At 37.4% G+C, this 13,776-nt stretch overlaps 1 protein-coding gene across 1 annotated transcript; it reads left to right on the top strand.

Moving 5' to 3' along the window:
* The first annotated feature begins 8,929 nt into the window (after positions 1–8,929).
* LOC127073374 (uncharacterized) lies at positions 8,930–10,706 on the top strand. Its single transcript, XM_051014528.1, has 2 exons — positions 8,930–9,519; positions 10,196–10,706. The coding sequence occupies exons 1-2, from the start codon at positions 9,084–9,086 to the stop codon at positions 10,414–10,416; spliced, it is 657 nt and encodes a 218-aa protein (XP_050870485.1). The 5' UTR covers positions 8,930–9,083; the 3' UTR covers positions 10,417–10,706.
* Positions 10,707–13,776: the final 3,070 nt, after the last annotated feature.

Raw genomic sequence — 13,776 nt, 5'->3', positions numbered from 1 at the left:
ACAAGAAAAAATCCTTAAACAGCAAGGCATTCATAAACCAATCTCAAATTAAAGTCAAACAAGAGCAAACATCATTGGTCTCATGTTTATATCATTCCTTATGCTCATGTTATGCACAAAATAAGGCAAACTAGTTCAAATGAAGCACCAAGCATACAAACAGAACTATTGCATTCAAATCCACATCAAAACAACTTCACAAATTCTCAAATAAATTACACCTAAACAGGGGCTAATCCAGGTATGGCACACCAAATTTGAGCTTAATTGGGCAAATGGAACCATGTCAATGAAAATCAACAAAAACAGACACAATTATAGGCTCCAAATCACAACATCAACATATGAACTCACTTCAAAAATTCATATCTCAATGAAAACAATAAAAAAAAGGATGAGACCAAAACAGGGAGGTCCTAACATGTGTCTACTATAAGCATGCCAAATTTCATGTTTATACAATACAATATGAAGATTTCCCAATCATTCTACCAACCTAGGTCACATGAGCTTGCAATTGTGACCAACAGAGATGAAAAATCATGATCAAATTGAAAATGCAGTATAAAATTCCACAAAAATTCTCATAGCTTCCTAACATGTTAATCAACATTCATGTAAAATTTCATCTCATTTCAACATGTATAGGTCACTCAATAAAATCCAGCAAATTGACATCAAGAGGTGTGACACAAATTGTCACACCTAAGTTCTAAAATTCATAACTCCATGGCCAGGTATCAAAAATTCACAAAGTTTACATATAAATGAACATCAATGAATCATGAATCAACACAAAAATTGGCAAGAATTTATTCAACATTATGTGCATTTCATGAATCAATTGGCAAAGTGTAGCAAAAATGGACACATGTGAGAAAACCCTAAGTCAAATGGAATTTCTACCAAGCACAAGTTTGACCAATAGGTCAAAAAAGTCCTAAAGTCAACAAGGAAGTCATAGAAAAAATCTCCATATTTTTCTGAATTTTCTACTATTTTTTTATGCATTTTTTAAGGTGTTAAAATATTTGTTAATAATTAATTAAAATTAATTAAAATGCCAATGGCATATCTGTAAATAAAAGTGGCGCCAGCGGGAAACACCGGATTTGAATTTTCAAATGCATTTTTGGATCAAACACGCTACAGTCATCGTTCTCACTCCAACATTTTCCAGATTTTCAAAAATTCGAAGAACACGAAAAGTCAATGAGAACGAACAAGTAGATATCCGTTGGACTCGTCTCTCCACACACAATCCAAATATCCACTCTATTTGTCCTAATTGTTCCTAAATCGAACGGATCGAATCACTTAGGGTTTGTGTTCATAATTTCGAACTTAGATTTCTCCTCCTATGGTTCATCATTTGCTAAACTACAAGCACCACTACAATCTACATAACATGCTCTTCCTAACGCACATAAGCACGAAGCATTCGGTGAAAGTCGAAATTACACCAACCTGGAAGTGGCAGCAGTGAAACGGGACGAGTTGGCGCGCGATTTGGTGAAACAGCTACAGCACGAGCATGAGGACAGGCGAGGCAAAGCTTGGATTCACTTGATCTTGCTCCTATTGCTCCAAATTAACTTTCACCATTGATGACTCTTGAAGATGCAGTCGCGATTCAATGCCTCTCCCACTCCAAATACCACAAACAGTTTTAGAGGATGATGCAAGGAGTTCAGATCAAAAGGAATTTCGAGATTTGGTGTAGAATTGATGATGAATCTTGGAATTGAAGGTGTTGAGTTCTTGATGAAATTTTGAGAGAATGAGAGGTTTTGAGATCCAACTTTGGTAACTGTGATTTCTGTTATGATTAACAGATGATTATGATTATATATGGTAGCTTAATCCATGCTTAAGTGTGTGATTAACCAAATTAGCATTGTTAGTGTAATTGGTTATTTCAAGTGAGGGGTAAAAATGGTATTTCACTATGCCAGCTCATGCCACCTGTTTTGACAGCACATACACCTTCCAATTATCACATGTGAGCTGTAGAAACTTGCCTCAACTTCATTGGATGCTTATTTCTCAAAATCACCATGTGACACCATTTGTCCATTTTTATCCATTGCATTTTTCAAGCCAAATCTCAATTTACAAGGCCTATGCAAGAAATGATGATTCCAACACACTCTAAATTCCATTTATGAGGTGTAGAAAAAAGTCCCATCTCCAAATTCCAATTATTTTAAGAGTTGGACAATTTTGCCCCTGGTCCAATTCAACTGTCCAGTTGAAAAGTGACTTTTTGCCTTGGCCATTTTTGGGAAAATCCAATTATGCACCCTCAAAGTACATGTCAAATGGAGTTTGTGCATATAAAGAACCTGCAATTTGGACAAAGTATGTGGAAATTATGGCCTCCTGATTACAGGTAATTTCTGAATTTCACTGAGCCCTAATTTTCAAACCATACATTGGATTTTCAAGTTCTTGGACTTTTTGGAAAGGTGAGAACAAGATCTACAACTTTCATGTTGAACAAATTTTCATTTGAAGCTTCCTTGGACACGTGGCTTTGAGGTCCAAAACTTTCCATTTTTGGAAACTTCAGTTACAAGTCACTTTCTATTTTTGGCAGTTTTTGTCCTGACTTGATTTTCTTCATTCTTAAGCTTTGAGATGTCAAATAACACTTGTTCCAACATGAATGAAGTGTATCCAACTCATTTCCACCTCCACGTCCATCAAATCATGTACAGTTGACCACAGTTGACTTTTCAACTGACAGATGAATCTGGCAATGCATTGATCAATCTGAGCTCCAATCTCCAACTGAAATGGCTCAAGGGTGAAACCCTAGCCTCAATAAGCACAATATAATCACAGAATGAACCCCATAACCATCATAAACCTCATCTCCTGATTATGCCCTGGTTGGCCCAATGCAACTGATTAGGGTTGACCAGTGGTCAAAACCCTAATCTCAAGGAATGAGCTTCAATCTTCTGATGGTATCCAACCATGATGATGATGATGTATCATTACAATCAAGATGAAGACCAATATCCATTGAGAATCACAAAACCCTAATTCACAGCCCAATCCTCAGATGGCCCATGATCAGTCAATAAACCCTAGGCTTGCACTTTTGTCTTCCTCATCTCCTGATCAAGACTTGGGAGAATAGCTTGCACAATGTAACCACATGATATGCAATATGCAATGCCTAATGACCTAAAAATGCATGTAATATGTTAATGCTAGTCCCAAGAGAGGAGGGCAAATTTTGAGGTGTTACAAAATCCTCCTCCATCAAAATCTTGTGCATACAATAGGATGGACTAATTCCTTTTAGATCGGAAAGAGTCCAACCCATAGCTTCTTGATTGGTTTTTAGCACAATGATTAGACGGGCTTCTTCTTCTTTTGTCAAGAGGTTGCTTATGATGACCGGCTTTGCCTCGGTCTCATCTAGAAACACATATTTCAAAGTCGAAGGTAACTCTTTTAATTCAATTGGCGCTTTCTCGTCAATGACCTCCTTCTTCAAGTTTTCTTCCTCTACTTCCCACGGTTGTAGGTCTTCCAAACTATCAAGTTCCTTTAAGCATTCCTCAAGAGCTAGCTCCTCTTCAACAGTGAAAACCTCCAATGAGTCGTCAAGAGCTAACTCCATAGGAGATATCTCATGAATATGCTTTGAAACCTCTATAATAGCGTCTTCGATCACATCGATGCGAAAGCTATCATTTCTATCCTTGGAATGCTTCATCGCCTCGAATAGATCAAATGTGACTTCCTCATTTTGAACTCGCACCTTCATTAAACCGTCATCAACATCTATCATCATTCTTGCGGTCTTCATGAATGGTCGGCCCAATATGAGCGGAGCATCATCATCTTCCTCCATATCAATTACAATAAAATCCACCGGGAAAAAGAATTTGTCGACCTTCACCAACACATCTTGGGCTACGCCATGAGGATGGGTCGTCGACTTATCCGCCAATTGCAATGTCATTCGGATGGACTTAATCTCGATGTTGCCAAGCCTCTTGATAATTGACAAAGGTATAAGATTAATGCTCGACCCCAAGTCAATAAGTCCCTTTCCGACATACACGTCACCAATTTTAACCGACAATGTAACTCTTCCCGGATCAACCTCTTTCTTAGGAAGCGTCCTTTGAATAATGGCACTACAGCTCGCATCAAGGACGATGGTCTCCGGTTCCGTATACCTCCGCTTCTTGGTTAGTATGTCCTTCATGAATTTGGCATACTTTGGCATTTGTTCCAAGGCTTCAGCAAACGGAATGTTGATTTGCAACTGTTTAAAAATATCCATGAACCGGGCGTAATGCCGTTCATTCTCCCTTTTGGAAGGAGCATGAGGATAAGGAAGATTTTGGACCGGAGTAGCGCTCACTACCTCCTTTCCCTTTGCAATTCTAGCACTTTTCCATCTAGGCTTCTTCACTACCTCCCTTATTACCTCATCACTTTTATTTTCCTCAATCTCCACACCTTTTTCTTTTTCAACTTCACCATTATTTTTATTCTTTTCAACTACTTCCTCATCACTCCACACTTCTATTTCACCATCAACATTTTCCTCCACTATTTCCTCCTCAATTTCTTTCTCTTTCTCTCTTTGTTCACTCTCAACTCTTTTTTCATTCTCACTACCCAACTCCCTCCCACTTCTCGTCATAATCGCCTTACAATGCTCCTTAGGATTTGTTTGCGTATTAGCCGAAAAAGAAGGACCGGTTTGTTGTTCAGCGAGTTGCTTGGCAAGTTGCCCAACCTGAGTCTCGAGATTTTTTATGGCCGCGTCATTACTCTTTTGATTGGCCATTGACATTTGCATGAACTGCGTCAATGTCTCTTCCAATTTAGAATTGACGACCGGCGGTTGTTGAGATTGATACGGATTTTGGGGAGGGTTTTGACGGCTAGAAGAACCACCTCCATAACCTTGGTTATGATAATAGTTGCTTCTAGGTTGGAACCCTTGGTTCCCTTGGAATTGTTGTTGTTGTTGAGGGTGCGGTTGATAAGGTTGTTGTTGTCTCGGTTGATAGTCCCGTTGATTGGCCATGTAGTTTACTTCGTCAAAACCGGGAGGTGGACAAAATCCGGTGTCATGTTCACCTTTACAAAGTTCACAACAAGCTATTTGTTTAGCTTTTGACGGTTCTCTTAACTCTTTGATTTGTTGCGTTAAGAGTTCCACTTGTTGTGAGATGAGCTTGTTTTGGGCAAGGATGGCATCATTCGTCCCTAACTCAAGCACTCCCGCCTTCTTCAAAGAATTTCCACGACTTTGACTCTGAAGATCATTTAGAGCCATTCGATTGATAATGTTGGTGGCTTCTTCGGCACTTTTTGACATCAACGAGCCACCCGAGGTGGCATCCAACAACGTTTTGCAGTTTGGTTGAAGTCCATTTCTGAAGATATGGATTTGAGTTAATTCATCAAATCCATGCCCTTTACATTTCCTAAGCATGGACTTGAATCTCTCCCACGCTTCATTCAAAGATTCACTGGTTCCTTGAGAAAACACCGAGATGGCCGTCTTTGATTCCATGAATCGGTTATGGGAGAAAAATCTTTCAATGAATTTCTCTTCTAACACGTTCCAGTCTGTCATTACGGCAGGTGTTTGATCGAGATACCAATCCTTTGCTTTACCGAGCAAAGCGTGGGGAAATAATCGTCTGAACAACGGAAGCTCCTGAGCCTGATCCACTCCGGCCGCCAATGCTATCTCATAAAATTTTATGAGAAAAGCAAATGGGTCTTCATGGTCCATTCCGGTGAATGGACTCCCATATAATAAATTCAGAGTTCCCGTTTTCATCTCAGCTTGCCTTCCTGTGTGGTTGGCAAACTGAGCGGTGTTCCTTGGACTATTGATACATGGAGTAGAGATAGGTGGTGGTGGTTGTGGCTCCATGTTTGGTATGAATGGGTGTGGATTTGTGGTTGAAGAACTTTCTCCTTGCTCTTGGCGTTGTCTAGCCTGTTGCCTCCTACGTCTCGTTTTGCTATTGAGCCTCCTTGCGGTTCTCTCGATCTCAGGATCAAAAAGAAGTTCGTCCACCGGGATTTGCCCTCGCATAAAACGTAAGCTGCACACTAAACCAAACAAATTACAAGCACAAATCAAAAATTCACAAGCTAAAACTTAAACAACCATTGCGATGCTCGCAATATCAATTTACAATCCCCGGCAACGGCGCCATTTTGTTGAAATGTATATTTCGTGTCGGGTTTTTGTTATCGTATCCACAGGGATTGTAAGATATCACCACCGTTCGATGGTTGTATTAATCTTAGCTCAATGTAACAATAGGGTTTTGGTTTTAATCAAGTTATCTTGCATAAAAAGTAATAAATTGCGGTAAAAGTTCTGGTTTGATTAAATGAGAAATATTGTCAAAGTTAGGTTTCAATGATCACTTTGCATGTATTTGCTCGGTCAACAATCTTATAAACTCCTTTAGATGATAAATCATTTCACAAAGTCCTCTCAATATGTTTCTCTCGAACACATATTGTGAGTTTTGCCATTTTGATCCATTGTTTCTCTCGAACACAATCTATCAAAATGACAACTTTTTGGTTCAACCTTATGGTGAACAAAATCATTCGTTACTATCTCTAGCTAACAAACAAGTTTGGATGAAAACCTAGGTCAAGAGTCGGTAAACATCTCTCGATCATAAACCAACACAAAGAGTTTTAAATAGAAACAAAGTTTTCATCATATATTTACCGTTAAAGAGTTTACATATGAGGATCCTTACATTTACACACAAAGCTAGTAATCACCTACATCTAACCTTGACAAATGGATGACTTAGCTACTCATTTTCATGGTAGCTTGGTCGGCAAGTAAGGAAAGAAGGTTGATCAACATCCAAGTCGGATAATCGAAGTTGGATGGGAATCCACCTTCTTTTTGTAGAAGATGGTTCTAAGATGAAGAGAAAATGAAAACTAGGGCATAAAGATCCCAAGAACAATGCTGCAAAAATATCTAGAAGAAAGTACAAAAGTGGAAAAAGTTGGTAAAAATGAGGTATGGTGCTCAAAAGTGGCACCTGCTACTTATAGACCACTGCTGGGCTGTCATGTTCGCTAGGCGAGCAGAATGGCTCGCCTAGCGAGGGTCTAAAATAGGCACAAAAGGCCCCTGCGCCTAGAGAAAACAGGGCCTGCTGAACTGTCATGTTCGCCTAGCGAACATACCTTCGCCTAGCGAAGGACACGCTTCAACCTTCGCCCCAGCGAGGTTGAGAGGTTTTGCTACTGGAATGCTCGCTGGGGACTCGCTAGAGCTTCGCCTAGCGAGTGAGTGCTGGCTGCGTTTTTCACCAAAACAGAATGAACTCGCTACCACCTTCGCCCTCAGCTCGCCTAGCGAATTAATTTGACAATTTACTGGAGCTGTTCGCCTGGAACTCGCCTAGCGAACCAATGCTTCGCCACAGCCTCGCCTAGCGAGCAGGCTGATGAAATGCTTGTATTCTTTGGTTCCTTTGCCAATTTTCTTGTGTCTTCATTTTCAATTAGTTCATGTCTTTCCTGCACAATAACACACAAATCAAAGGCACCAAGCTTGTTTATCAATGTAATGCATTCCATGTAAAACAAATGTGGTTTTGACAGTTTTAGCAAGGAAAAAGAGTGAAAGATGCCCACATATGATAGCTCTAATAAGCACTTTTGGGCATCTAACAACCCTACGATAGTCCTCTAGTACAAAATGACTCCTGAGGTCTTCAAGTATGACATTAAGATCTCTGCGGCGGACAGTGGGAGGAGCAGACATTTATGGTTTTCTCGGAATAACCTACAAATACCAAAACTAGCGCATCACTCGCTCGGGAAGATATGCATACATCAGAACTGACCCACAAGCCAACCATTCTGAGTATAACGAAAAGACGTCTAGTTGTTGCGCTTGGTGGTGACTCTCATATGGAAAAAAAGACAATGTCATATGCTACATGACAGTCAAGATACATCCGCAAGGGCTCGATCGCCTTATTCTCTCTAAGCATGGCAAAGGTGGCAGCATATGGCCAATCCTCAATGTAGTCAGGCACAAGTTCCCACCCAAAAATGCGAGGAAATTAGGAGATTATCCATCCCTGCAAATTTTTCAAATAAAATATTAGTAACAAGTGTAACAAAAGAGTTACGAAAATATTAGTAATAGTAAATTACCGTAAGCAACATGCAGCTTCCTGTCAAATGTTTTATCTTCCAAAGACAACCTTCTCCCAGCTTTGAGTATAAGTAGACCAAACAAGTGGCCCCCCAATTGTACTCGTGAATTGTTGTTAAGTAGATGAAATATTTAAGGTAGACCGCATCGACATAGGTTCCTTTAATTAATGTATGTGTATTATGTTTGAATTAATTCATATTTGCGTTTTCTAATATATCCCTAAAATGACCTAAAATATAAATTGGCCTAAAAAAATGTCAAAGTTAGAACAATGTTGCTGCCTAGAAAGCATTAAGGAGGATTCCTAAGATGTTTCTCCGAAATATCCTCAATTATATGCACTAAACACGCTTCCAATAGCTTAAAATAAGTTCAGGGGTTTACGAAGATGTATCTCCGAATCCACCCCAAATAATTTACAAAGATGCATCTGCAGACTATATTTTAACAAAATAGAGTGTGTGGTTGAATCATGAAGATTAATATGATTTTAAGTGCGTTTAGAGATGAATTTTCGAACACCAATAAATATAATTTTGTGTTTTTAAAAGTGTGAATAAACATTTCCCTAATTTCAAACATCAACAAGTTTATCAACTACAATTTTTTTTTTTAAAAACAAATTTAAGTAAGTTTGGGCCGGAGTAAAGGCAAAGTTGGGCCGATATTTGGACCCGAAAGAACAGAAAGAAAGGATAGCTTTGTCTTTTGACTTGCTCTTGAAATTCAGAAGTGGGGTGAAAAGTGCTAAACCCTGGGTAACGCCGTAGCCATTTTTCTGCAACAAACAAACCAACAAACACCTTCCATTAATCGTTACCTTCTTTGTGCAAACCAATAATAGAGAATCAAAATTGAATGAAACTATAACAAAATGGCGTTCGAAAGCTACGTAGTGGTACACAACATAGCAAAGAGGCACAACGTTGGAACACTAGCACGAAGCGCAACAGCGTTCGGCGTATCCGAACTAATCCTCGTTGGTCGTAGAGATTTCAACAGTTTCGGTAACCATGGTTCATCAAACCATGTCCGATTTCGACATTTTCATTCTCTCCAAGAAGCTCGGCAGTTTCTCAAGGATAAAGACTGTGATATCTGCGGCGTTGAGATCACGCACGATGCTCTACCTGTTAATCAGCATCCTTTTAAGAAAAGTACTGCTTTTTTGCTTGGTAACGAGGGTTCTGGTCTTTCTAGTAAGGAGTGTGAGATTTGTGATTTTTTCGTTTATATTCCGCAGTATGGTTGTGGTACAGCTTCGTTGAATGTTACTGTCGCTGCTTCAATTGTACTGCATCAATTTGGAGGTATTTTTGTTTTGTTTATTCATTCATCAATATTGCAATTAAATTTAGGGGAATCTATGCATGCTAATATGTATCTATATGTGTATTACCAATGAAATCTAAATTTTTATGATGATGATATGTTACATTTTTCATGAGAATTAGGGAGTTTCTGGTTAACAAGCACCCGGGCTTTTTACCTAATAATAGATCATAAAAATTTCCATTTTATGAGTGTGTTAGTTAACATTGAAGGACATTTTATTCTATTTGCTCAACTAAAATATCACAATGGACCCGACCTGTCCCAAAACTTTGTCAGTTTTAGAGTTTTGCAGCACCATATTGTGTTCTTGTGTTTGTTGGAGCATTTTTATACAATGTTAACCCTAGTTACAGGGTGCTTATGACTTGGTTTTGGAACAATTGCTATTCAACATAAATTACTCTATGACTGGTGCAAACCGGGCTAGATGATGATAATGACTGTTTTAGTTTAGCAGTACATTGTGGACTTTGGTTCCCTTTGTTATAAATGTGCTCGTTTTTCTCGTTACATTATGATTTTGGAAAATTATACTTCTGACATTTTTTTTTCATTACATTTGCTTTTGACACAAATTGCGCTGACTGTCAAGTAAACTATTCGTCCCAACTGCATCTTGTAGTTTCTAATGTGTTCCCTTTTTTTGGTCAGTCTGGGCAGGCTTTGCTGAGAGATCTCGTGATGGAAATAAATTTGTTGTGGCAGAAAGACCAGCAAAACAGGGTCGACGAAATTACTGCACGGAAACAGAAGATTCTATCGTTGAAGAGCGTAAAGCCAAAAGAGAAAATGCCACCAATGGTTTCTTTGAGGAGATCGAGAGTAGCAATTCATCTTCAAACCTCCTTGATACATTGTTTGTTGATGATTGATGTAAAATCTGGGATTACTTGATGATCAATTGACCTTTGAGATTGTAGGTTGAGGGCTTAAATGCTTCCGTTGTGGTAGAAGAGAATCAAGATCTTTGGTATCTAATGTATACCGTTTATCTAGAAAGATGTACTAGCTAGGTGAAGGTTTCTACTGTCATTAGGCATGTGTATGTTGTTTTACAGTGTGAATTAAGCTAAAACTGTCACCAATGACAAGAAATAATTACAAGTTTGTAAAAAACAGTTTTGCTTGGATTGATTAACTTATTACATTGCCATTTGCTTTATTGATCTGTCTTCCTTTGTTATAGATGTTCCTGTCACATGTCACAAGACACAATCTTAAACAAAAGTTATCAACAACACCTAATACAAATATACAGACCAAAAAAATTATCTTATCCCAATTTACAAGTGCTAAAAATGTTATTTTTAACAATTATTCCATGAAAGCAATAATCTTTTTATTAATTCGACATTGCTCTTAAATTAATTCAGTTGATAATTAAATTTTAACTAACCATTCCAATTAGTAATTTTAAAAAGTAATTCGACATTGCTCTTAAGTTAATTCAGTTGATAGTTGTGCAGGAAAATCCGACTTGAATCAAACCATGTTAAGTTAATTATGCTGGGTGTGTATCAATTTGTAAGGGTGAACAGATTTCAAATATATATTAGATATACAATGATTTCAAATATATATTAGATATACAATGTCTTTGTTCAGCAATTGGTTTAAATTGGTTTTGAATAAAAAACTAAAATAAAGGTGTATGTGATTAGGTTTTGGATAACCATTTACAAAAATTTAAATCGATTCAATGTCGAATATTTTAAATCAGATTTTCAACACCAAATTTATAAAATATTAATTTTTATTGATTATATTATAAAGACATAGTAAAATAATATATTAATGTAAAATATAATATATTACTAAAATTTGATAGTATGCAATAAAATTCACCAATAATATTTGAAATATATAAAATGGTCTCGTGTAAATAAAGCCCGTTTGTTTTATATTTTAAAAAATAAATTAGTTTTAATTTTGATAGTATATTGCCATCATTGTTTGCTAATGTTTGAATTTTGCATTATGACAATAAAACTAAGTTTGGATTTGTTTTTTAAGTAGTAGATTGTCATTGTTCTGATAAAAAAAGGTAATTTCTTTTATCAACCTTCTCCTAGATCTTTGGTGAAAAGTTATAAATGTCTTCAATTTTTGGAGATGTATCTTCAAATGCATAATTTTTTTTTCACTTTTTTAAAATTTAATTCAGATATGCATCTTCGATTTGTTTTAGGGTTTGTTTGCAGATGCATTTCCGAAATAACACTTAATTTGAAATCCAAGGAGAAATTTGGAGACGCATCTCCTAAAGTGTTTAATGTATATATAACGTGCACCAGAATCTCCCTCATCTACTTTTTCATTTTCAGAAATTTGTTGTTGTTACCACTAAAGCTCGTGAGCAACATAAATCAAGTCAATTTTTCAAACTTCTTCAAGGAAAGACACTACTTCTACTTCAAGCATTTCATCGACTTGGAGAAGCTTTATGGAGAAATTTTGGAGTTAGTCGAGAATGCAAACGGTGATAAGCTACATGTTACCTATCACAAGGAGTGTGCTTTGAGGTGTTTCCTATTATTCTTGGTTGACACGTCCATTTTTGAGGACAAAAGTGCAACCTACGTCGATGTAGCATACCTTAAGTATTTCATCAACTTGTCGGTCATTCAAGAGTGGAATTGTGGGCCATTTGTTTGGTATACTTGTACTCCAAGCTGAGCGAATGTTCTCTTTGAACGACAAAGCAAATGTCAGACTCCTGCAGCCTGCTGACGCTAATTTCCATAGCCACAATTAATATTAAAACCACTTTTTTTACACTTGTTCCTAATATTTTTTCTTATTCATTTTCAGGGATGGATCTTATCCCACTTTCACTGCATCCACAAGTTTGCTTGTGTGCTAGATGTCGCACCGAGAAAAATACCTGAGAGCAATGCACGCTTGAAGATACAATAGAGTGCCGCCAAATTTTATTTATTCCAAAGGAAAGGGAAAATATCGATAAAACCCAGGGAGAAGAGACACATGGTAAGGAAGTCGGCTATGCAAGGGGAATGTATTAGCATCCCTCACATCCGTTGTACTCAACAAGAACCATTTTGATTGTTCTTTGCGCGTATGGGTGTTATTATCTAAAGGTTACTTGCGAAAGAAAAAATAATTTTTTAATTAGTGTGCTCGCCAAAGATTCAAACCCTTGTACCTACGTATTCTCATAGTGCAATGAAAAAATTAGAGCTCCGTAGTTCGTGGTAGAAAATATGGATTTACTGGTTGATTTTAGGGAATAATTATAATCGTATCCTATAAGTGTGTAAACATTAACTGATTCTGATCCTTGTTCAAATGCTCTAAGCTTTTAGTCTGACTTTTAAGGAACAAATTATAACAATTATTTTATGAAAAGAAAGAAAATTATTTTTAAAAAAAGGTTTGTGTGATAAAAGAAAAGGAAAAAGTTGTTTGAATATAATTGAATAAGAAAGAGAACTTGCTTGAATTGAAACATAATTGCTTGAATAGGGAAAATGTTGTTGGGATGTTGTGAAAGTATTGTTTGGACCCAGGTTGTGTGTTATTTGAATCCATAGAACATGTGTATTTGAACCAAATAGTGTGTGGAGTTAACCAATAGATGGTGTGGCCAATGCAGAATTGTAGGATTTTGCCTAGATCCAGGGAGACCAATACCTACAAGAAATGGGGTTTCCAGAGCAAAGAGTTCCACAAGGTAGTGAATGAGGATTGCCAGAGCATGAAGCTCCACAGAGAAATGCATGAGAATTTCCAAAGCATGAAGCTCCACAGGACAATGCATGAGAGTTGTCTTCCCATCATTGTCCTTCACAACAGGATGTTCTCAACCCTTGATGATAGCTTTCCATGTCTTGCTATCCATATATTTTAGGAATGCCACCATATGTGCCTTCCAATAGTCATAGTTGGTACCATCTAAGATGGGTGGTCTGTTAACAAATCCTCCTTCCTTGTCCATGCTACCAGAAAGTATCTTCATTGGATATCACCCAAAGATAGAGCAGGATGCCTACTCTGATACCAATTGAAATTCTGGTATTTACATAACAGATATCGTATGCGATGTCACGACACTAATAGTAGGACTTCACACAATAATAATAATAATAAGGATGTTAAAACGCACAGCTGAAAGTAAATAACACAGATGATTGTTAATCCAGTTCGGTGCAACTTCACCTACATCTAGGGGCATCCAAGCCAGGAAGGAAATCCACTCTAATAGTATTAGTTTG

Source organism: Lathyrus oleraceus, chromosome 4, assembly GCF_024323335.1.
Source record: "Lathyrus oleraceus cultivar Zhongwan6 chromosome 4, CAAS_Psat_ZW6_1.0, whole genome shotgun sequence".
NCBI classification, from domain to species: domain Eukaryota; kingdom Viridiplantae; phylum Streptophyta; class Magnoliopsida; order Fabales; family Fabaceae; genus Lathyrus; species Lathyrus oleraceus.
The sequence above is the reverse complement of the archived record's forward strand: the minus strand, read 5'-3'. Positions and strand labels throughout refer to the sequence as shown.

Excerpts from the sequence above, each read along its gene's own strand:
- LOC127073374 (XM_051014528.1), top strand. The coding sequence starts at position 9,084 with ATGGCGTTCGAAAGCTACGTAGTGGTACACAACATAGCAAAGAGGCAC. Across the intron at positions 9,520-10,195 it reads TGTACTGCATCAATTTGGAG|TCTGGGCAGGCTTTGCTGAG; the intron begins GTATTTTTGTTT and ends TTTTTTGGTCAG.